The sequence below is a fragment of the Chaetura pelagica genome, unplaced genomic scaffold (genome assembly GCF_000747805.2).
Source record: "Chaetura pelagica isolate M959 unplaced genomic scaffold, ChaPel_1.0 scaffold369, whole genome shotgun sequence".
NCBI classification, from domain to species: domain Eukaryota; kingdom Metazoa; phylum Chordata; class Aves; order Apodiformes; family Apodidae; genus Chaetura; species Chaetura pelagica.
In genome coordinates this window covers 1,163,385-1,188,745 of record NW_009970235.1, presented here as the reverse complement: position 1 = coordinate 1,188,745, position 25,361 = coordinate 1,163,385, and the positions used below count along the sequence as shown (strand labels likewise).

Below are 25,361 nucleotides of genomic sequence, written 5' to 3'. Positions count from 1 at the left end.
CCCAGAGACCTGGAGCAGCCAGCACAGATCACTGCCAGACAACCCTGTCCTGAACTTCATCTCCTGGTTATCTGAGATGTGGGACCACAGCTCCATTTGGGATGCAGCAGCAAGAGTTGGGGGGCTCATCAGGAGTCCCCAAAAGTGTGATGGGGTCCAACTGCTCTGCCCCAGTTGTTTCTGCTCTGCCCCCATACTGCCCTGCTACAGCTGCTGCTTCCACAGTTGCTCCCAGGATTGCTCAGCTCTCACCCCAGTTAGAAAACCAGTAAGGCAAGTATGAGTGTGTTTCAGAAGCAGCCTTTCAAGGGATCTACTGTCTGGGCAGCCAAGCTTCAGCTCCTACCACCAAGTAAAGTCCTGCTGGCTACAGCTGACCCTCTCCTAACCTCATGTCCTGGAAGCACCGACATCCTGCTGTTGGTGCAGGTGGATTTCACCCACTCCAGGAGCTCTGACAGGTCTGCACAGGCAGTGCCTGGTGACCAGCTCTGCAGCCTACACTGAGCTTGTGGGAGAGCCCACATCATCCCAGTGGGTCTGACTCTGCCTTCCTTGGTACTCAAAGGGATATAGGGAGAAAAAGCCAGAGGGAACACTGAACATGGCTCACGTCACTTGCCTAGTGATCAGGTTGTCCCCTAAGCCAGCCTTGCAGGTAGCCTAGGAAACACCAGCGTCAGAGACCAGACTTTATCTCTCACCCCCCCAACCCAAAGGCAGCCTGCTCCAGCTCCCTGCCTGCAGGGTTACACACTGAAACACCTCCTGGGGGATGCGGAACAAGAGTCTGATGAGGGCTGCCCACCCAAAAAAATGCCCTCAAGTCACTGGGGCCACTCAGTAAAGCCCTCTCTTGCAGGAAAGTTGGCCTCAGCTTCCCTCCCAAGCAGACAGCTTCCATCTCCACACCATCTCCAACGCACACACAAGATGCATCAGCAATTTCTGGTGTCAAGATCCCAAAGCAAAGCAGCAAACGTCAGGTAACTACTAAGTAAAAAAAAAAAAACACACTACCCAAGCGTGAGCAAGTATTTCTCACGTTGCTGGGGGCATTTTTCACTGAAGGCTCCACACCATCCCCATTCACCTGCTCACATATAGCCCAAGTGTCACGCTGAGAGCTTCTGGAACTTTTCATGCCTCAGAGCTGCAAGAGACATGCCAATGCTCCTTTGCAGGGGACAGCAAAAAAAGCAGCTTTTAATAGAAACTCAGCTCTGACTTTTGACTTGCTGCTGCAGCTTTAATGACTGGATTTGGAGCCAGCGTGCTCCATCTTCCAGCACGTCTGCCAAATGCTGACAGATTTAAGAGCTCTGTGGAGCAGTCTCGATACCAGCATGGCATCCCTCCAGGTCGTGGGTGCTCAGGTTGCTCTCTAGAGAACAAACATTCTATAAGCCACTCCTGCTCAGCTGAGCTTTCCCTAGGAAATGCAAGCAGGACAATGCTGCATCATCCTGGGGCCTTTAAAGATCCCAAGGAGCACATGCACAAGCACCAGCACTTGCTGCACCCAAGCCAGACATTTCACAGCAGAAGTAGGCAGGTATCACAGCAGTGGGCTTGGTTTCCCCAAGTTTCACAGGGTGGGTAGTGTCCACTCTTCAGGCCAACTCTGTCCTGTAGACCCCCAATCATCTCTTCCAGCCACTTACTAACCACTCAGCTGTCACATCTAACATGAATTGACCCAATCTCAAGCAGATCACTCAGTCAGCACAGGCTGAAATTCACAGCACAAGCCTTGGGAAAGGTGCCCCACAGCAAAATGCCAGTACCCAACCCACCACAGAACAGCTTTTATTTGTCCACTTAGAGTAGCAATTTAAGAATTTCAGCACCTGCTCAGAACCTTGAAGCATACATTTTTCTTCCTTGCTTACTATAACTTCCAGCCATTTAAGCATTAGACCTTCCTGGTAGCTTTAACCAAGCCCATTTTATAACCCATTGATGTAAAGATGAGCCCTAAGGAGCCAGGCTGGCAGCTCAGGGAAGGGCTCTGGGTAAATAAACCACCTTACTACTCTGCTGATGACAAATGATGCTTTAATGCCTTGAACAAGACCTTAAGAGCACTACACAAAGCATCCATTGAATTTCTTCCTGACAGCTCAAGTTGACAAAAATCTCTGCCACCACTAAGTTGTCCTCTGAGCAACTACTTCTGCTTTAGCTTGGGCCTGCAAGAGACCACTCAGCAGAACCAGCCAGGAGCACAAAAGCAGTGCTGGTGCTCTCTGCTCCTGGGTTTTAGTCAAGTTATCTGGAAACAGACCTGCCCAGAGCAAAAAATCCTCTCACCTTACAGCTGCCCAGGGTCTCTCTGCTCAAGATCTTTCCCCACACAGGTGGAAGCTTCCCCATAGAGGAAGAAAACAGTGTTTGCCATAGGATGACAAATCCTTCAGCCACTTCCCCAGCCTGAAGGCATACAAGAAGCTCCTGTGGAACAGAGCAGGATGCCAAGCCCCAGGTTCTGCCATTACCAACCATGTCTGACACCTTAATGCTGAACATGCAAGAGCTGTTTGACACCACACTTGGCAGTGGCACTGGGTGCTGGATGAGCACACATACACACTCTTCTTGAAGTCCTGCTCTGAATACATATTTCAGCTTTTGAAAACTCCCCACAGGCCTGGAGATAGGCTATTTAGAAGGCACCAGGATTTGCACAAGCCAAGTCAGCAGTGCTGAGCCCTCCACTGGGTCACTTTTGCTGGCTGGCACCACCAGCAATGTTAGACAAAGGGACGTCTCGGTCACCTGAGAGGAGACACCAGAAGTTTGTTGAGAGATTACTCAGCACAAGAGGGATGACAGTCTGTCAAGATCTCCTTTGCATACACCAACTACTACTTTCAGGGTAAGTCCACCCTGCCCTGATCTTGCAGGGACAAAGAAATCAATAAAAAAGCTCTTACCAAGGGAAGAAGGGCAGAAGAGATGGGTTTCAGTGCCACCATACTTCTGCTCCCACTTGAGACACCTGCCATGCCACACACACATTTTGGGGCAGGGTGGCAGAGGAGGGAAGCAGCGTGACCAAGGCCCTGGAGACTGAACACAGTGCAGTTTCTTTTGTCATTTGTCAAATAAGCTTATAAAGAAAGAAAAAGGCTGATGTCCTAAACAATAGCCTGCTGCAGTTCCAGAAAAACAGCTCGTCTGCAGTTTTTACTGCCCAGCCAGGCTCTGCCCTGGTGGGATGGGAGCAGGCTGAATGTTTTAGTCAGCCAAAAAGCAGCACCTCCTACAGACACTAAGCAGCTCCATGGCAAGAGAAACATTTGCATGTTTGAAAGGCAAACAGGCACCTTAACTACCTCCTACAGCTACAGTTAACATCTCAGAGTTACAGCATTGACACAGCCAGACAGGCTGCCAGAGTGAATTTTCCCCCTCCATCACACATGAGCACCAAGCTGCTTAGAACACAACCCGTTCACCCCAGGGGAAGGGGTGATCAATACTCCAGACTAATCTTAAGTGAAGTTTTAACACTTCATGCCTGCAGCCACAGGACCCTGCACTGCCCGAGAGCAGCCAGCACAACTGCAGTCACAGAAAGGGACACCAAGTGACCCAAGCCCAGCAGAAGCTGCAGTGGCAGTTGTGGGGCTGCAGCACACAGAGCAGGAACAGGCTTTGTCTGATGGCAGGGAAGGCAGATGTAGCACACCCCATCTCTATTCACACCTTAACAGAGCTGCAGGGAACAGCCAGGCTCTTTATATGAACCCAAACAGAAAAGCTGCAGCAAGGAGCACAAAAATGTCTTCCTCTTAAGTAGAGCAGCCACAAGACAGGGCCCAGAAGAGTGGAGGGGACCTCCATATTTAGGCACTTAGCTCACCTGAGCAGCACACTGGATACCTCCAGAGGTCTTGTCCAGCTCAAATCCTCTTGATTTGATTATACTCCCATTACTCCAACAGAGAAAGAGTCACAGCTGTTACGAGAAAAGCCACCCAAAGTCAGAGGTGTGCACGTTCTCTGGAGCTGTACATCACAACAGAAGCCTTGACATCTTGAACCAACAGCCAACACTCAAGAAAAAGCAGCTCCCAGAAGTGCAGGTGTGACCAAGCCAGCAGTAACAACCATCTGAACAGGAACTACAGCACAGTCCTTTTGTTTCTGAACTACAAAAGAGGAACCTCTGCCCTGACAGACTCTTCACTTGGGGCAAAGAACTGAGGATATTCGGGCAGCTATTTCTGGTTTGCTAAGAAGGGGGTGGGGGGAATAAAAAAGGCAGCATGATCCCACAGCTGAACCACAGAATTAGAGTCAGGACACCTGAGGTCTATTCTTGGTTCTGGCACCAGCATGGTAAGTCACTTCCCCAGCGTGCCCTGAAAAATGGAAACAGCAGCAGAACTAAGAACACAAGAGGAGGTTATTGCATTAAGGTTTGAGAGCACAGGTCCTCCTCCTGTGCTGAGAGGGGGACCTGGCTGACAACAAGCCTGGCTGCTTCCTGAGGCAGGGAATTTACTACTGTGTTTCTGGGGAGGGAAAACAGATGCCCAAGGTAAATATAAAATCAGTAAGGACAGTTAAAATGCTAATCAGGATTAGAAGTGTGCAGGTAATTGCATTCACTAAGCAGACTGCCACAGCTCTGTTTGGCTTTAAAAAGATCAGAACATGGAAATACAGCAGGTTTTAACATATCAGTCTCAGAGATTTGAAAGCAAACACATTCAGGTCAAATTATGCACAACAAGTTTCAGCTTCACAAGCCTCAAGAACGAACACTTCTATATTTAAGTACCAAACTCCTCTCAGTTACCTGCTGCCACATCCAGGGTGCAAACTCTGCAGCATGTGTAACTTGAGGTGCTAACAAGGATGAGACTGACTCATTTGCACCAATCAGCTGCATAGCAGTTTGTGGAGTGTCAAGTCCACAGGGACACCACCTTTCCAAAGGGACATTCTGTAGAGGAGGAACAGGCTGTTTGGCCATACCCCTTTTGGGCAGGGCTGCAGGCTGCAGTCAAGGCAAAACAACTCAAAAAAACAGACAAGCTTTAGTCCCAAGTGCAATCTTATTTGGAAAATGGCACACAAGCCTCACATTCAGCTGGCATAAAGCCACATACTTCATCCCTATGTTGGCACACCCAGTACCACCAGTAATGCCTGCAGGTTCCCAGTTACCTTACAGAGGTCTCCATGCCTCAGGTACAGCTTCAGGGGTTTGCTTCACCTTCCCTCTTAACTCTTGGAGAGAAAACAAGCCAGAGGGGCAAGGAGAGAAGCCAGGCATTTCTCCATGGCCATCTGAAGCAGGCAGCAGCTGCTGCTGTGCCCAAGAGCAGCCTCAGAGCTGGCACTGGCACAGACATCACCTGTGATTCAGCTGTTTTGTCAGTGCCTCAGAGCCCAGGCGAGTGAGCCTGGAGATTTGGATCCAAGGTGCCAAGCTGGAAGCTGCTGCACTGGCTGGATGTGCCCTGCACCCCCCAGGTGTTAATTCAGCCCCACAGTGGCTGTGTGGTGGCAGCTCAAGCAGCATGGCACTTTTTGGGATCAGATCACTTCAGAGCCAGCCCAGCCCATTTAAGCAGGCCTTGTTCTGGGAACACAGGCAGCCCATGACTTGGTTTCTACAGCCCCTTCAGGCTATGCTACTTTTGCCACCCTCCAGCAGATCTCCTATCCTGCTTGGCACAGGAGGCTGGATGAGATCACCCCAAGAGGTCCCTTCCAATGAGAATCACCCTGCCACCCTAAAACAGCCTGTGAAGGGCAGTGCAGAGGGCCCAAGAGGTCCTCTTACAGCTGGTCCTACATGCAGTCACTGCACAAGTCAGCTAGAGGGGTTTCAGCTATACAAACAGGCCAAAGGCTCTCTGCTGAGTTGCTGGCCTTGCCCCTAGAGTCACTACAGTGACAGGTCATCCTACAGCACCATGCTGCAGCTTGAGCACCAGAGCAACAATCTGTGTCCAGGAACAGGGCATGCCCAGGGGCAAACCCAAGGCTAAGGCTGGAGTAGATGTTGAGCTCTGGGCCTGTCCCACCAGAGCTGGAGAAGGGGAGGAACAGGCCATCACTTCTACCTCCTGCTACAGCCAGACCCAGCACAGTGGGAGAACAGCTTGAAGCCATGGGGAAGTCCAAGCAGCTCCCTACCTAATTCCAAGTGGAAGAACACAGACCTGTACATGCTGTGGAGTTTGTGATGAAGGCACCAAGATAAGACACATTTAGGGCCTCTTCTAGAGAGCCACCATATTACTGCTGGTGAAGATGCAGCAGACAAAGCCTTTCAATGTCTGCTCTGCCCAGCAAGCATCTCATCTGCTGCAGGGGTTGGAGGAAAACCTACCCTCCCCATCTCACTTGGCTGGCTGGGGATGGATCTTACCCCAGGCCAGAGCTTGCACACACTTAAGCCACCTTGATGCTACATCCAATATCAATCACAACAGGAAAGAAAGACTAAGCTACTAGTTGCCTGGGGCAGCTCAGAGCCACTGAACTGCAGCTCTGGTGCTCTCCTTGGAAGGGAAGGTGCTTGTTAAGGCTCACTTGAGGAGCTACCTGAGGCATGAGCTCCAGACTACACCTTGAGTCAAAAAGCTTACAAGCAAGCTCTGAGCCCCATCTTGTACAGCCCACCATCACCAGGCACTGGGGCACCAGTCAGCATGTCTGTGATAGGTAAAGATCTGTCACTATTAGAGCATTTTCAACATGTCAACTCCAACAGCTTTCAGCAGAATCAGGAAAATGAGCAGCCTGTGCCTTCCTTGTACCCACACTTGTCCACTGTTACCTCCAGAGAGTACACAGGCAGCAGCAAAAGCTGCTCCAGAGGCTGCAACAGAACATACTTCTTTGACAAGAGTCAAGGGGAGGGTTTTGGGTGGTGTGTGCCTGCTCCAAGCACCTCCAGCCAAGACTGGGGGCTGACTTCACCCACTTCAGTGCTAGCTGGAGTCAGGCAGAGATGCTGGTTAGGTTCCTGTTCCAGTTACTTATCTATCTGCATCTTCTACTTTTCAGCATCAATGCAAATAAAGCTGTTTAGGAGAAGCTGCTCAAACGGAAGCTTTAGGAGATGGATTAAGAGCAAATTCCATTAGAAACATACTGCAAACTCTGAATTTTGGTACATGATTTACTTGATACATATTTTACTCTATTAAGGATCAATTACTGCTGCCACAAGGGCAGTCTGCAGCTCCTTGCTTTCTACTCCCCAGTGGGGCTGGCTTTGGCCAGCAACTGAAAAACCAGGCCATGGAGCATGAGCAGCCCTTACTGAAACACAGAGCCAAGGGCCCATAAAGCACTCACAGCAAGCACATCCTCAGAAAAGCCTCACAGGAGCTAAGATGGCATGGGACAAGCCTGAAGGACTACCACCATGCAGGAGACCATGAGAGTCAAGCCAGCTCCCAGCTTTGCTCCCTTACAGCATTATTGTAACTAAGCTCCACAGATGGCACCACCACCACATTCATGCTTCCACAACCAAGCCCTGAGCAATAGGCAGGCTGCACCAGAAGGACCGGGCCTTCATGCTCTGCTGCCAGGAAAGCCTGTCTTCATTTCAAGGTAATGGAGGACACTGAGAATGCAGGAATTTAGGATCTCCATCACCACCATGTCCTTGGTTACCCACTTGCCTGAATCAGGTACAGGTTTGAGGACAGCAAAAGCTGGTCTTGCCTCCTTGCTCCAGCACAGTCACACAATCAGCAGTCTCAAGGAACCTTTTACTGAGTTTTCTTAGGTAGACTTGGGCTTAAATCTGAGTGAGGCTGCAAGTGAACTCCCATAAAGAGTTACTCAGGGTGAAGTGCCCTCTCCCCAGATCCAAAACTCCCCCTTCACTATGGAGCAGAAAGAATCCTTCTTGGATACTCTGGGGGCACATAACCTAGAGTTATCCAGATGCTAAGCCTATCAAAACAAGCCTCTGAAACCTTCTAACACAAAGAGAAGGATTTTCATGCAGCCAAGCAGGAACATGGAGTTGAGGGTTTCAGTTGATGCAGCTACAGAGCACACCCAAGCAGCTACTGTCTTCCAAAGCCTGTTGGCCAAAACCCAGCAGGTAAAAGAGCAGGGAAAGACCTGGATGGACATGGAGTGGCACAAGGGGGAGTGCCACGGAGCAGGCACTCAGCACCACAGGTTAGCACAGCAGCAAATTCAACAGCCAGAGATCTGGGGCCTCCCCCCCCAACCAAACCCTCTGCCCCTCTAGGGTCTTCCTAAACATCCACAGCCAAAACCAGCAGCTTGAGGAAGGGCAATGCTCACTCATTAACCACCACCAGCCATGGACTGATGAGCAGCTCTCACCTGGGGGGTTCACATGTGCCTGTCACCACACTCAGCATTTCTGAGGACAGCCTGAAAACAGCCCATCCAGGGGGAGCTGCTTCCAAGTCCCTGCTGTTGTTACTGAGAAGAAAGGCTGGGAGTCCATGACAACCATGCTCCCTTCTGTACAACAGGTCTTCTCTTTCATCCTTCAGAGACAGGGTTTTGCCTTGAAGACTTCAGAGTGATTTGTACTCACCACAGAGGCCTCAGCTATCTGCCAGGCAACACACCACAGACTGCAGTTCTAGTCAAGCAGAGGAACTACAGAGAACCAGCATGTTCAAGCTTACTGTAGAAAGAAGTTGCTGTGCACTGAGAAGCAGGAAAACCAAGGGCTAGAAAGATCCAGCAGTGTTTCCCAACCACAGGCCATTTCCCCAGCAGCAGAGCAACTGGAGCAACAACCTTGCAGGCTAGGGAATGAGACAGCAGCAGCTGCTCCAGAGAAGGCTGGAGCTGCAGCCTCCAGAGCAGATCCAAGGAAAAAGTTCAAATCCATGGCTGCACCAGCAGCTGTAGGGTCACACAGCAAGGATGCAGACACAGCAAGACAGTCCATCTGACACCATCAGGAAGAGCTTTGCCTGCTCAAGGAGGCTCACCAAGAGAGGCAGATGTCCTCTCTGGAAGAGCTGATCCTCCCAAGAACGTCCTTGCAGGTTAGCATCACAAAGTTAGTGTTAAGAGAGTAGTTTTAGGATGATTTCCCAGCAGGCAAGTCTGCCTGTCCCACATAGGTTAGCCTCAGCCTCCCAATGTAGGGCAGGACACACCAGCCAGACCAGGCAGCTGGCACACAGGCTGAAAACCAGCCAGGGAGACCCAAAATGCACACGCTGATCTGCTTGTGTACTGCTGTCACCCATTCTCCAGGCAAAAATTGGATCGAGGCCCCATTTGCTTGTGCTCCTTGAGGAATAGGGCAGTGAAGGTAAAGGATACCATCAAGGGCAGTCCCATCACTACCTCTTAACCCCCTCTTGCCTCTGCAGTGATGAGCTCAAAGGTCTTGCACAAGCATCTGCCTCCTGTGAGGCTACTCAAGGGAAATGCTGCCCCAAGAAATACAGCTGGGGATGGCAGGACTGGAAGGGTTCAAGGCCAGTTTCCTGCAAAAGCCCCTCCCCAGGCCACAGAGCAGGTTTCTGCAACTTGCTGAAGTATTTCCAGTCTGGCAAATCCACTAGCAGCAGTAGGTTTGTGATGCCTTTGCTGCTATGAGACAGCATTTCAACCCTACAGCCACTACATGCAGGCAGCTGAAGCCTGCGGCCACTGCTGCCTCCTGGAGAGGGTCTCTCCAGGCACCAGCTTCAGGGACAGGCAGCACATCAGGCAGGCACTCCAGGGCTAGGCACGTCCTCAGTGCACTGCCCTGCTGGATCCAGAAGAAAAACTCCTTACAAATAATGTTGTGCAAGGGGTTCAGCAGCCCTCTGGGAAGGGGCTGCAGGCAGGATCAGAGTATCCAAACCAGTCCTGTTGTTCTCCAGCCTCCTCCAGCACAGCCCCAGCAGGCACCTGATCCCACTGCACCAGGCTGCACCATGCCACCACCCTGAGCACAAGGTGACACCAGAAGGGTTTGCAGCCAAAGGTCCTTCTCAGGCTGAGAGCTCTGCACTAGCAGGGACAGGAGAGGAAGTCCCAGCTCATCAGTACTCAAGCACAGGCACTGCAGGGGACCACATCAGCAATATTTTTAGCCTGATTGTGAGGGCTTGTTTGTTGGGGTTTTTTTTTGCATTTCCACCCTTCCAGCCACCACCCTGTGGGTCTGTGCAGCTGAGTCACTGCTGGAACCTTCTGAACGCTTGGGTGCCAGTGGCACAACAGCTCTGCTTGGCAGCACTGTTCCTCCCTGGCCCCTAGAGACAGCCCAGCATGATGCAGCCTCATCTGCTCTCAGGACACCCTTGTGGAGACCCCAGCCCTTGGAGCTAGGCCAGCTGCAGCCTCCCAGACCTCAGCACAACCCCCACACAACAGCATCCTCTTCATGTCATCCCTCCTTCCACAACAGCACAGCTAGGCTACCTGGAAGCATCGGCATCTGCTGGCTCCTCCAGGATGTAAAGCTTTCAGACAGAGAAGGACTCCTCTGCCATCTGGAGTGTCTTTCACAGTCTTTTCAGAACATGCTCCTGAACTACAAGATCTCCCTCCCCTCCCAAGGAGTTCCACATTGCCACTCCAGGGCCCTCATGAAGGAGATAAAGATGAGGCTCTGGAGATGTGGGAGGTGTGGGCAGATTGAAACACTACAACAGCTGTGCACAGATACCAACTGTCCACTTCTCCAGTCAGCACACACCATCCCCACAGCTCTCAGAGCAGGAGAGGAACAGCAGCCCAGGCTGAGGAGCACTCCCAGCCCAGGTGTTGCTCACTTGGGAAATGAAGGTGGGATTGAGAGGGAGAATGTGATCTCAAGACCACAACACCCTCCAGCTACACAGGCCTATCCCCAGAAGCTCCTCTCTGGAAGCAGCACAACATTTGGGCATGTTTGACATCCCAGTCATGCCCCCTTGTGTACCTAAGGGAACAGCAGGAGTGAGAAGTGAGGACCCAGGCCTATCCAGACAGTACTAGGTACCACCAGCTGTCACCATAAATTCTAACAATCAGCCATCAGGTGCAGATCACCAGGCCCAGGGCAGTGCCCAGGGTTGAATCCTTCTCAGCACTCTTCCCAGGCCTCTGCAGCAGACAGGAGCTGTGGCAGGATGCACTGCAGGCAGCAGGGGCACCTGACACCAGATCCAGCCTCTGTGAGCAGAGAGGTCACCAGAGCACTTTCACAGTATTGCCAAATCAATCTCCCTCCTGAAACACAAACCCCTCCACCCCTGACAGTGAGCTGCCCCCACCACGATCCCTGCAGCCTAGCCTGCAAGGTACAAAGGCTGCCCACGGCCCCAGCCCTGCCCCAGCACCCCAGAGAGTCTGGCAGGAAGGTGGCCAGGAGAGCCCTGGAGAGATCAGATCAGCTGAGGCTGGGGCATCCACACAGAGCAGCCACCTGGTGTGACAGCCCTGGTTCTGCAGCACCACTGTGCATCCAGGGCTGTGGTTGCTGGCAGCAGCACCCTCAGCCTGGATGCTGCCTGCTGTAGGTGTGCTCTTCACATTAATGATCCTGCAAGGCAGGGTCAGTGCCCCACAGTCTGCTAACAACCATACAGGGCCCTACACACAGCTCTAAGGCCCCTGCATGCTAGTAACTTTGGTTTCTCCCTCCTCCTTTAATGTTTCAGCTGGCACCAGAAGAAGGACAGACCTGTGTCTATTCCTTGACTCATTAGGGAAAGCCCACAGGAACCATGTGCTGGAGCAGAGCAAGGCTTCATAAAGGTACTGCAGCCTGACTGCAAGCAGACCCCAGGTGCCTGTGCCAGGGCCCACCCACAAGCCTGCACGCTGCTAAGTCTTGCACAAATGAGATGCAGAAGCTCAAGTGAGCTGTACTAAGTTGTTTCAAACTCCACTACCCCACAAGTGATTGATTTTTTTTGACACAATCCATGCAGCAGCATCCAGGGCTGTGTCCCAGAAGCTCTGTCCAAAGGGCAGCATCCCCTGGATAGAAGAGGTGGTTGACGGCATCTCCTTGCACCCCCAAACATCTATGTGGGCAAATCACACTGACCAGGCCACCCCAGAAGATATCTACATTCCCATCAGCACCAACTTCACGCCTGGGGCCTCCTGTGTCATCCCAACCTGCACAGAGATGCACTACCCTTTTAACAGAGCAGCAGCACGCTGCTATAAAGGGATGAGTTTCTGTAGCAACCAGGCTGAACTTGCACAAACTCTGCCAAAGCACTAGATCTTTCCATGGACTGATACTTGAACGAACACCACCGTTTGTGAAACTATTTTTTTACAGCCCACAAAGGCCAGGAAAACAAACTCTTCCCTGTTTTACCTCCTTGCCCAGTCACCAAGTTGAGGAGATGCATTAAGTTTGTGCACACACCAGCCCTTTCTCCTTATGCTTTTACAGAGAAGGCTGGTGCCTCTGGAAGAGTTAACTGAGCCCCACATCACTCTGGGGGAAGCACCCAGCACCCCAAGAACTCCCCATTCAATCCCAGCTGCAAAACCAGCCTGGAGAGGATTGAGGGGGAAGGGCAAGGCCAGCGAGCAGCACGTGGCTGCAAGCCCATACCCTGCCAATCACATAGGTTGGTGCTGGACCAAAAGAGTTAAACACAAGAAGCCATTCCACTGCATCTCCAGCCCACTGCCAGGAGCACTCGCTATTTCTAGTTGAACGTGGGAGTGGAGCAGGATCCCTCTGAGTCTCCCAGCCAGCAAGCTGCTGCCTCAAGTTGTTAGTTGGGTGCTGGCTGCGCCTACCACACCCTGCAGGCAGAGCTGGGCAGGAAGGCTGCTGGAGCACAGGGGTGCTGCCTGCACTTTTGTAGTTAGGTAGGGGGTCCCCTGGGCAGGCAGGCATACCCCTCCCTGCCTGCAGAGGTACCTGCCACCGGGGATTTCTCCCACTGCTGGAGTGAAGTTCAGCCTCCTGACACCACACCCCCCACCCACTCCCTCCCAACACCGGGAGAGGATTTCTCCCCTCAGCGAGGTTGTTTCTCCACCAACATTACAGGAGCGAGCAAAACAAGCCTGGGCACTTCTTGTCTGCAGTGAACTGGCAGCAGAGCAGAGGGGGCTGTGGCACAAGGTGGGAGTGGAGCAGGATCCCTCTGAGTCTCCCAGCCAGCAAGCTGCTGCCTCAAGTTGTTAGTTGGGTGCTGGCTGCGCCTACCACACCCTGCAGGCAGAGCTGGGCAGGAAGGCTGCTGGAGCACAGGGGTGCTGCCTGCACTTTTGTAGTTAGGTAGGGGGTCCCCTGGGCAGGCAGGCATACCCCTCCCTGCCTGCAGAGGTACCTGCCACCGGGGATTTCTCCCACTGCTGGAGTGAAGTTCAGCCTCCTGACACCACACCCCCCACCCACTCCCTCCCAACACCGGGAGAGGATTTCTCCCCTCAGCGAGGTTGTTTCTCCACCAACATTACAGGAGCGAGCAAAACAAGCCTGGGCACTTCTTGTCTGCAGTGAACTGGCAGCAGAGCAGAGGGGGCTGTGGCACAAGCAGTCACAGCCTCCCCAACTCACCCACCACATTATACAAGCATTAGAGGTCGAGAAGCCCCTGTCAGCCACTGCCAGCCCCGTTACACAAGCAGCAGCTCCACTAACGCTTTAAAATGGCCACAAAATAAAAGGAACCCAACAACTGTTGCTGCATGTCAGCAGACTCACCGGACTGTGGGCTGGTTTGTGCTGCAGCGTCAGAGTCCTGGGTGCTCCAGGGTCTGTCCCACCCTGTCAGGTTGAGGGACTGCAGGCCAAGGCACAGATCGTTGGTGTCTGGGAGGCCACGGGAAGACTCTTGCATGGACGTGGGGAAAAGCATCCTGCTTGCCACTGCTTCTTCAGAGTCCTGGAAGTCTGCTCAGATTGAGAATAAACAGAAGCTTGAGAGTTCAGGGCTGCTTTTTTTCTTTTTAAAGAAGGAGTTTTCCAAAGCATTAAGCCCCGAGCCAGGTCTCGTGCTGCTCCGAAGCCACAGCTTCTGCAACTAGCAGTTGCACCCCAAAAGGGAGGGCTACCATATGTCCAGAAACCAGCCCCCCACCCCCCAGCCCCTCCACCTTCCTATCCCGTCTGCATTACTGACTGGATCAGCATGTGACCAGGCTGATGATGCTTACTGTGCTGACAGTGACGTCACTCAGCCATGCAAGAGAACTGCATCAGCTCTTACAAAATAAAGGTAAGAAAGGGTAAGATTTCCCCCAAAAGACAAGACAGCAGGCAGGAAGAGAGGTGCAGCTCCAGGAAATCGAGGGAAGCAGGCAGCACAAAAGCAGGGCACCAGCAGACGACAGGCTCGAGGCAGCAATCCCCCCAGCAGCGAGGACAGCAGCAGCAGCCACAGAGCAGACAGTTAGTTTTAGTGCTACCCAGCTCTCCTATCCCCGCCTCCCTCCACCCACAAAACCCAAAAACACTTTAGTCCTGGACAGGCTCCAGCTGCTGGCTCAAATTTAGAGCCCGATGCAAAGCTTCGCAATTCTGCTAGCATAATCTATTTGGTTCAACTTGGCCACTGTGCCTCCCTGACTCGGCATTGTTTACCACTGAGTAACAAGGATAACCTTCAACCCCCGCTCCCGCTACCCAGAGAGACACCCCTGATCCTGGGTCCAGCTCATGTGGGCACACGGCCCTGGTACAGGGAGATGGGGACTGGCCAGAGTGCAGGACTCATTTCACATCAGGAATTTTTCATGGCCTGTTTACCTTCCGCCCGCCTGGTCCTCCCCCCTTTTCCCAACCCTCCCCTCCCCTGCGGGGTGTTCACAGCCTACGGTGCTGGAGACGCCAGATTCTTGCCTCGGTTTAAGCCTGTGCCAACAGCCTAAGGAAATGCAGCAGGTTCATAGTCTGAGAATTCCAGTTTAATGCAGGGATCTGGGGGTTGATGAAACCACAAGATGCTCGGCTGTGTTACCCGAAATCTGAGTCAGAGGGCATTTATAAGCCAGCTACCAAGCAGCAGCAGCTGTCTCCTCCTCCTCCCCCTGCCCCCACACCCTCCCACTGTGCCATCAGATGTACACCTCGCACACACCACTGCCGCTCTTCAGCAGGGCGCCGCAGTCACTCCAGCCTGTCACGTTATCCCTCACGTGCAGCTCCGGCCACCCCAGGCACCTGACAGCATGCCTGGCCTCCTTTTCCACACCCACGGCCACATCCCGTGCCACTCAGTTGCCTGCGACCCAGCAAAGCTCAGGCAAGGCCCCTCTGTCAGCTGGGTGCTGGGTACCTACCACACACGAGCTGCAGGCCATCGCCACCACCAGCGGTGACACCTCCCCCGCGTGGCACTCTGGGGGGCACCAACATTCCCAGCTCATGGCAAGGGGGCTGTGGCACCACTGTCCTGGTGACACCTGCTGGCAAGGTGCCACCTTCCTTCTACCCAGCTGCAGCCTCCTCCACAGCACTGCACCCAGGGAGCACCCACCAGGGTTCTTCTCTGCTCCTGTAGTAGCACCAGTACAAGCTGCAGCACCAATTCAGCCACATTGCTACCAAGCACTTGGAACAGCAGCAAACGCTTCTCTGAAAGCATCACACTGCATCTTCAGCCAGGTTATTTCACTGCATTAGTTCTCCCAGTATAGTTTTCAGATGGCTTGTTTTGGACAGGCCCTAAAGACATTCCTAAGGCAGCTGCAGGGAGGAGAGCATAAAGGCACATTGCTCAGACAACTCAGTTCCCACAGCAACCATAACTTGCCCATATGAATATGGAACATTTCAGCATTTATGAAAATGCACAAATGCTCTGTTCTAGCCTGGATCCCTGGCAGTAGGAAACTACCTACCCTTTGGGGACCATGATCTTGCTAGGTTTTATGCCATCTTCAACATTAATTCCCACCAATTCCCATCCCAGGAAAAGTCTTCTAGGAAGCACCAACACAAACAGAATACCAACAGACAGCAGAACTTTAATCCCACCCAGATCCAACACCTTGGGTGAAACCCACCACTGAAGAAAAACAGAAAAGGGAGAACAAGTTAATCAGTGATGAGAAGCACTCACTCCTCAGTATCCAGCCACACTGTTCCCTGGCTATCTACATTTTTCAGGAAATAAGCTGTTTTGTTTAATTGAACCCAAACAGATTCAAGTTCAAGGTATGTTTCCCTCAGATGGCTTCAATCTACATTAAAGACCAGCTCCCTGCAATTCAGTTAAGGGTGTAGCTGCTGAAGCACACCATAGAATTTGCTTAGATAACCAGCATTTTTTAATTAGACCTTTTCCCATCCAAAGCAAATAGGCAGCACAGGCCTGTTTCCCCTCTAACACTCCCAATCATGCTGAAAGATGGATATGGGTCATCAAGGAAAAACACCAACTTAAAAAATAGAATTTCTGGAATAGTTATTTTCAAATTCAGAGCCTGGAAATTTGTTACAAAGCAATCAGCTGCTGATGGCAGGCAAAACTAATAGGATGCTGCAGCAGGAAGAATTAATTTTCTACAAAATTTCAGTCTAAAGAGTCATAACCTCAAGTTATTCATAAGTAAATGTCTACCAAATATTAAATAATTTCCTTTTGCAACCTGACACAGCCCAAATACCTCACTGCAGACTTTTCCAAGCTCCAAAAATGAGCATGAGTCTTTCCAACCTGGATTCTTCCCTGGAGTTGCCACTGGAAGCCAACCATTCTGGCAGAGGGAGCTGTGCTGCAATGGGCTCATACCCAAGTGTCTGGGAGAGACCAAGCTCCGGTCTCCTGAGCTGGTTGGATTTGATTTCAACTGCATCATGAGAAGCAAGTCCTCAGTAAAATGCTCCTGGTGTGGGTGTTTGAGCAGACGTCTCTCCTGGAATGACATCCTCCTATCTGTCCAGGAGATCCCTGGAGCCAGGGTGCAGCAAAGCACAGGCTGGACAGCTTTCCACACTACCACCCAGGTGGAAAACTGCATTTAAGACATTTCAAAGGCTTCTTCACACAGTTCAGCTCTAACCCTGCAGTTAAGCTCTACCAGCCCAGACAGCTTTACACAAGCTACAGCCCCAGCCACTTGTCCCCACCCCAGTGCTCTCCCCACTCACGCCAGTTTAGGCAGATGAGTTTCCACACAGGAAGCTGGGCTGGGGAGCCACTAGGAGTTAAGTTTTAGCCTAGCTCATTCCCCTGATATCTGGTTTGTGGTGTAGCTGCACCAACCAGGCATTTGAAGCAGGAAAATATTTAGGACATTACAGCCTAAGTGGAGAGGTCAAACAAGGACTGACACCAGGAGCTGTGACCCACAGGCAGTTTGTGGCAGCTGGGTTAAGGCAGCATGGGGACAGGCCCTTTCCTCAGCCCCTGTCCTGTGGCAGCAGCATCCCATGGTGCCAGACTTAGACTGGAAATGTAATGCTTCATTCCAGCAGAAGCACATTCATATGTTCAAATCTTCCATCCCCAGGCAGCTTGCAAAGCCAAGTAAAAATCCAGCAAATGGGTTTCAGCTTGAAAACTGAGAAAACCCGGAGAAGGAAGGCAACACAATGGTTAAGCAAACATGAACCAAACAATCTAGGTCCCACTCCTACCACCTCTGTGGCCATGGAGGTCTCCCTCTGCTCCCACATGCTGATGTCAAGCAGAACCTGAGCATGGAGGAAACCTCTCCACAAACAAGGCCCCCAAGGGTACAAGCAGGATAAGAACAACTCAGCTGTAAGGTCTGCTCACTGACAGAGCCAGATTCACTTCTGTGCACAGCAACCTTGCTCTGCCCAAGGCTGAACTTCCAAATCCAGAAGAGGCAAGGCCAGCACTTCTGCAGCCTTCAGATCACAAGTGGAAAGGCAGCTCCCCACAGAAGCTGTTTTACCTTCCACACCTCTCTACACCACCACTTGTAAAGGCTAGGAATTGCATCCCTGCAAATTAAGCTTCTCAAGTATGTTTTGCACACATGACAAACAAATCTCTAGTGAAAGCTTTTAGAGGATGAGCCAATTGTATCACTAAGGTATACTGGGATCATCAGGAGCTTAGGAAAGCTCTTGTTAGGAATAAACCTACTAGTTACAAAAGGTTTTCCTGCTACACAACTAAACATCTTCCCTGTAATCTGAAAAATTCCTCAAGTGGAGAGACATTTGCTGCTGCATGCCCTGTTTCACAGCCAGATGGAGTCTGCCTTATTCCCCTAACCACAAACACTTGAACAACTACCTAAAAAACTAAGAGGGCACTTCAACTAGCCTTGCTGCTCTGTTTCTCCAAAGAACAAGAGATTGCCCCAAGATTACTGCACCAGAGCATGCTGTGTCAGGCAGGAAACAGGCTGGATCTTCAGCAACACTATCCAGCTTGTGACCACTGCAGAGACCAACAAGCTCTAGGCCAAGATCCTCTGCAGAACACTCACGGTGATCTGCTGCCATTTGCAGATCTAATGAAGAAACCCATTTACTAGGGCCCTTTTCCAGCACAGAAAAGCATTGGGCCCATGTAGGCAAAGACCTATTAATGTGTCACTTGAAACACAAAAGCCAAAACCAAAGGCAGTAGGTGTGCCTCTCCCAGGGCACAGGCATTGAATTGCACTGTTCTGGTCATGGGTACCAGGTGGATATTTATTTGGGGCAAGCAGAATGGTTCTTAGCTGCCAGCTCCAGGTGAGCTGCTGCTCAACACACTCCAGGCACCTACACTACATTTTGTGGCTCTGCATCTTATAACATTTTGTCCCTCATCCAAGACCCCACACATCAGGTCAGCTGCATCCCGTGCTGTCTGCCATGGCTGCAGGACAGTCAAAAGCAGAGGAATTTACATTATACCACCAGAGATGACTTTTGGGTGGCTAAACAAGTGATGGGTCATTAATTGACTGCAATTGAGAACAAACAGGAAGCCAATTTAGTCATCAGCAAGTCTGGGTTTGCATTTGTCCTTCAGTTTTCCTTAAACGAAGCAGCCACTGAGAATCATCAGGACCTGATGGGCCACAACTAACAGCCTTTACACTGAACTTGGCACCTGAAGCCACTCCCATCCACAGGAAGTCATTTCAGCATCTCCCATTTCTTCTCACAATGAACTGTCAACTTCCAACAAAATAATGGCTGCTTTGTCTCCGTTAAATGAGCAGAGCTTAATGAAAGGGAAATCAATGCCTCTGGGACACTGGGGTACCCACCTGCAATCCTTTTAAATCCGTTTGTTTTAAGCCAGCATTGCCTTCAGTTGAAGCCAGTCCACCGAGTAAAGGTGCATGCCAAGGGAGAAGATAGAGCTTTACTCCCTGTTCTTCTGTACTAAGCTCAAAGTTGTGCCTACAGAACAGGATGATTTCTCAATCTGGATTAGGTTGTTTTAAACAAATCTGGTAGCAGCACTTTCCACCCAGCAAGGCCCAGCTTTAAAGCCTGGCAAACAAACCACCTGCTGCCTTAAACTGCCTCCACTCACATTCTCGTTCAGGCCAGTTATGAACATGCAGATCAGCTTTAAATTTTGTGAGAACCACAAACCCTGTGAAGCAGTTCCTCAAGGACAGATAAGCTATGTGTGTTCCAGCAGTGCTGGAAGCAGCTGAGATATTCACTCCTGCCTCCATCAAGGCCACATTCTCTCCCCTATCTCGACCACAACAGTAAATGCCACTAAAGGTTGATGTCTGCTCTATACAACCTTGCTGAAGTTCTGCCTTTCTTTAGAGAAGACTGAGTCAGCCTGAACAGCAGGTGGTTGGAGCACCACACAATCCTGTCCCAAAAGCTACCAGACAGGTTCTACAATTGCAGCTCTCACCACAGCACTGCACTGTACTCTTTGGTTTGGGCTGAGCTGAGCCCAAGCTGGAGGGACTCCTGGAACAAGTCCCAGGAACCACCAGTGTGGCCAGGCCAGGCCTGACGACTCAGAGCCTTGTGACAAGGCTAAGTTCACCAAGGATTATCATTAACTGCAAACTGATCTCTACAGAGATTTAACATTAGGTATGGCAAACTAAATCTCCAGCAGCAGTCCCGCCTGCCATGCAGCTCTGCTGGGATCTGGATAACTCTCCAACTGTGTCAGCCCCAAGACTGCTGAACAAGCTGGTTCCCTCACATTGCTCAGACAGCTGCTGTGCTGATCTCTTCTCAGCACTCCCTTGCTGAGCAGCTCCTCACACACAGAAAGGTGTCTCCACACGTGTCTCTCCAATAGCATTAGTGAAAGGTCATGAACTTCTGCCATCCCTTTACCACGTGTAATCCTCTTAATGCTGCAAAGGGGCTTCTTACACACAAGTCCAATCCAGGATAAATTTAGTTTGACCTGAGGAAGACAACTGAAAAGCTTGAGGGACCATGAATAGATTAAAGTACAAGTATTGCCCCTGCGGGAAGAAAATCTCTTCACAAGGCTCTCCCACCAGAAGTTTAAATTGTAAAGACAGTCCTTTCACTTCCTACAGCTACTACATGCAGGGTGAACCTCCAGGCTCATTAAGACTGCCCAAGCTATGAGTTTGGTGATCATGCTCAAATTATTCCTTCTCCAAGTAAAAGCTCCTTGAGGGTCATTAATTCTTCAGAAGCAAGTATATTGTAGCAATGAGAAGACACCATATGAGATTAAGGTGGTCTCTACTCTGTTGGTCACCTATCCAGAAGCCAGGCTCACTGGAGGCAAGACTGATCCTACAGAGCACTGTCTTCTTCCTTCACTCAAAGGCACAGCAAACAGCTCCACCAGCCTGCTTCAGGCTTTAGGCCACTAGCCCAGCAGGCAGTTAGCAGCATTATATTCTGAATTTTAGCAATCAGCTGCTCAGCCTTACAGCTCAAGGTCTGAATTTCTACAAGAGACTACCACAACCTAGGCCAGGTCAAAGGGCTGAAGCACCTCCCCATTTGTGGGTTGTAGCTATTCTGGGATTCACCACCTCACAGTGCAAGCTTTTTTATGGAGAAGATGCTCATTAGCAACACGTTAAACAACAGGAGCAGCTCATGCCCATTTCTGATCCAAGGAAGGAAGCATGCAAAACTGCTGCTCTCAGGCCCTCATTACATGCCAACAGGTCCTGACTGACACTAACAAAGCAAGGTTGGGACCACAAAGCAGACTAAAAAGTCTCAAGTGCCAAGGCACTGGCAGATGCTGACTCATCCACATCTTTATGGCTGATAACTGCTGCCCTGGCCAGAGAAGCTCAGGCTGTTCTCTGTATCAGTCTCCTGCACAGCCCAGAGGCACCTTCTGAAAGAGATCCCAGATTTCCACTAGCCTAAACAGAGAGGGCACCCAAGGCAGCCACTTTCTAGTCCCACCTCAGTGCCCAGCATCCTCTGAAAGTGAGCAAGCCTCTTTCCATCCCAAGTGTTTGTGCCACTGCACAAGGGGTTGGATAGAAGCTAAAAGCCTCCTGCAGGTTACCCGGTGCTGAGAAGAGCCCCCACACTTGACAAGTGCCTGTGCCAGCAGCCAGTTGAGACTGGCCTCAACTGCTACATCAGGAACAAGAAAAGCTGCTTAGAATGTCCCAAAAGCTGCAACATTGGTTGCCCTGCAGCAAAGAGTGTTTGCTAGAGGAAGCCTCCCTTTTTACACGCAAGTCCCACCCTTCCATAGAAGATACTTGGTAACAGACTGAAACACAGGAAGTTTAACATCCCTGAAGGGAAATTCACTCAATCTCCCATCAAGGCACCACCTCTCAGCCGCTCCATGCCAGACTCTCTGCTCTGGGCAGAAGAAATACCCTAGTAACTGACCAACTAAGCAGAGATGTGCAGGCAGGTCAGCAAGAATGCTCATTTCATTGTCAGGTGAATACCCCAGTCCCTCAGAGAAGAGCTTTAGAAGTCCAGAAGACAGTACTGCAAACTAAAATTGATGCACCAGCACTAAGCTCAGACCTAAAACCAGAACTAACCCACAACTTTACAGGATGAACCTGCTCTAGTAGGCAGTGACAGTTCTTCCATCAACTGGGTTAACTTTAGCAAGTAAGCCTAAATTCAGGAAACATTCCCATTTTAATTTATAAACTGAATACGAAGGGCTAAAGCTAAGATTTCAACACAGCAGCTAGAAACAACTCTTTTCATTAACTCAGTTGTAAGGACAACAAGGAAAATACTTGTCTCCCTTATGCTTTGAGGACACCAAGATCAGATACAACACTACCACGATGCCAAGGGACAAAAAGTGTCTAAGCAGCTCAGTACAACAGCAAAACTCTCAAAATGCACCACTAACCACATCACTGACCTGAATTAGTTAATATTCACTACGCAACTGCTCAGGAGTAGCCAGCATATCCTCCAATACTGCTTTACTAGGCACGTTTCAAGCAATGCTGGCCATAGATCCGCACTGCCAAGCGAACAATTCCCTTCCTCTGGCATTTCTGCAGCGCCAGCACAGGATCACATGGCCAGATCAGCCCCTGGTCCACGGTGCTAAGCCCTTCAAATACCCAAGAGATTAAGCTGCACTGGAAGTCATCTGGTAGCAGTCATTTAGCCAGTCCATAACAAAGTTGTACTGCACAAGCTTCAAACAGACCCACAGGATGCCCAGACACCTGTTTGCAGCTTTTTTTTTTACATCCATTTGATTAAAACTCATCAGCTTATCCATGAGCACAAGGCAATTCTGTCTCCAAGTGACTGCAAAGAAAGCTGCCTACTGCAGCCTGCATGGTCACCAGCTGGTGAGATTCTTCTCTTTACTTTCCCCTTTTTGTTTTGGAAAAAGTCCAGAGTGTGGGTTTATTTCCAATAATGGTCAAAGTGTTTATTGAACCTTTAATTTGGAGGCTGGAGGAGCAACAGCAATTTCTTTCAAGTGCACAAATCCTTGGCACACATGCTGCTGCACAGAAGTTTGCTGGCAAGAGCAACATCAGGCACTGGGCAGGTACATTTACTGGCAGATCATGCATACTGTAGAGGGACAAAAGCACGTCCTTCACTTATCATAAAAATAAGGCTGGACCCAACACTCTTTGCTTTGGCACTGAGCCTTCTGTTTTGAGGTGGATCAAGTGCAAGACAGAAGAATACGCCCAGTTCCCTCAGCCTGAAGGAAGCAAAACTTGCAGCACTGATTTGATAATCCCAAGTTTGCTTTGCAAGACACTCTTCACCTACATGAACTGCTTTGGTGTGCTCTCAAACACTTGATTCACTGACCTGTAGCAAGCATTTATTCAAAACTCTCTCACATTTTAAATGTATGCAGCAGATCAGCCATATGAACCACTAACAGGTTAATCCTGCCTCCAGGAGAAGCAGACTGTCAAGGACTCTGCTGGAACTATCTATACCAGAAATTGGCAGGTCAGGCAATGAGAGCTTATATACTGCCCACATGATGATCCAGGACATCCCAGGGAACATAAGCCACACCTCCCAGGGATCTCCACACTGCCAGGGAACACTGGGTTTATCCATTTCAGGCACACAAATGAAGCCCCCCAGTAACAAGACAGCATTAACCCTGACTCCAAGCAGCTCTCTGCTCACCAGCACATGCTAGGTCCCTCCAGGCAACTCCCCCATTCCCCAGCCCAGCCCCTCAAGTTGGCCTCAAACCCAGCCAAAGGCATCACCTGGGAGGATGTCACGTTTGCTTTTTGTGACAGGTGTGGTGCAGACTCCACTGAAATCCAAAGAGTTGTCCAACATGGCATTTATTCGGCGGAATATATCTGCATTGCTGCAGGTGGAAAGTGCAGGGGCATCTGGGCTATCCCAGCAGTCCTTTATGCTCCTCCCAGTATCTTCTTTCTGCTAAAAAAGAACAAGCATTATCATCAAGCAGGCTAGTACTCACCACCCAGTTTTCAACACAGTGTAGAAACTCTGGATTGCCTCCAACCTCATTACCTTTAACTGCAGGTCTTAGCAACACTCAATAACAATTCTTAGCATTAAAGAAACAGTTAAGGAAACAGATCAGCAATTTGTCAGCACAGCACATCAGACCAGGACCATCCCAGTCACAGGTACCAGCTCACCATGGCTGGGATGAGCTTTAGACTAGGGGCCACAGCACCCAGACTAGTGTGGTGATTAACAGGACTTCTCTCCAGCACACCATGTCACTGAAGCAGAAAGCTGGTTGACAGGGGCATGTGCCTTCTCCCCAGAATCAGCCTCCTGACACTAGGGGACCAGGTGGACTCATGACCAAGGCAGCCACCATGAGAAACCACAGCAGCTCCTCCTGCATGTAGTAGAAGGAGCAAGGCTCACTTCACCACCCACATTTGGGAGCTCTGAACAACATCGTGGAACAGCTGAAGTTGGCAGCCACACAACTGCTTCAGCAAACAGGCTTGCAGAGAAAAACATGACTGCCCAGCTAATGAAACATTGCCCCAGATCCTGAGGTGACACTGGAGGCCAAATCCTTGACAAGGCAGGGAACCAAATCCTGTCCTTCCATATAGGTAGCAGCTCCTGACCACAAAGGTTACCCCAAACCAGCTCTGCTTTAGCATGACCCCCCACAGGCACCAGTCCACCAGCATCAAGATTTTGGGACCATCCCACACAAGCCACTTCTTGTGAAGCTGCTTCTGCAAAAAAAAAAAAAAAGCAAACCCCTCCTGCCTCCTGGTGCTGGTCCAGAGAACCAGTAAGGGCAGCAGCTTCCTCCAGCTCTTGCTTACAAGCCATTTTTTCTCCTCGGCTTGTTATGGTGCAGCTGCACAACATTCAAATCTCTGCCGATCTAGAAGTTGCTAAACTTAATCTCTAACCAGTATTTCTGGACCCAGGGCAAGTTTTCCTGCCACCCAAAAGCCACTACAGCAGAACTCTGATCCTGAACATGCTGAGCAAATGGTACCGCTATCAATTAAGACACATTGAGAAGAGAAGGAAGAGAAGAGCAGGAAGGCACAACCTCACCAGTCTTGGCCTCCAGAGCAGAATTCTTGCCATTAAGCAAATCGAGTTAAGAGCCAAACTCAAAGAATGGAATTGCAGCAAGGAAGCAACTAAGCTTCTGCTACTCCAAGACACACAGAAGCCTCTAGCTCTAAATGGGGCCATTGTCCTTGTCCAGGAGACATTTAATACATCTCCCTTTTGGATGCGTTCCTACAAGATTTTTGGCCTGACTTCTTCCACATTTCTCCCCCTTACTTCACCCACTGGCAAGTCCCAAGTGCCGAGCTGGCTTTATTTTCAAGTGACCCCGCCCTGATCTTTCCAACACGCGGCCTGTGGCAGCCGAAGGTCTAAACCGAGGTTGACAGGGACAGGAGCTTTGGCTCAGCCCAAGTACGGGACTTGCATTTCCGCCCCTCTCAACCCTGCTGATAAGAGCAGTTTTGTTGCCATGAGCCGATAGTTATCTCCACGCACTCACCCCCATTTAGCTAAAAAGCAAAGAAAAGCCCTGTCCTGGAAGCAGCAG

General features: G+C 50.6%; 1 protein-coding gene across 3 annotated transcripts in view; it reads right to left on the bottom strand.

Moving 5' to 3' along the window:
* Positions 1-23,716, bottom strand: part of CPEB1 (cytoplasmic polyadenylation element binding protein 1) — a 35,256-nt gene extending 11,540 nt beyond the window's left edge. For 2 of the 3 annotated variants that reach the window (XM_010005911.1, XM_010005912.1), the window contains exons 1-2: positions 23,545-23,716; positions 13,652-13,840 (exon numbers count right to left, since the gene is read on the bottom strand). In XM_010005911.1, the coding sequence (XP_010004213.1) occupies positions 13,652-13,840; positions 23,545-23,620 (265 nt within the window). In that variant the 5' untranslated portion in view covers positions 23,621-23,716. Of the gene's footprint in view, positions 1-13,651; positions 13,844-23,544 lie in introns of all 3 variants that reach the window. The other variant, XM_010005913.1, reaches the window with a different exon arrangement.
* Positions 23,717-25,361: the final 1,645 nt, after the last annotated feature.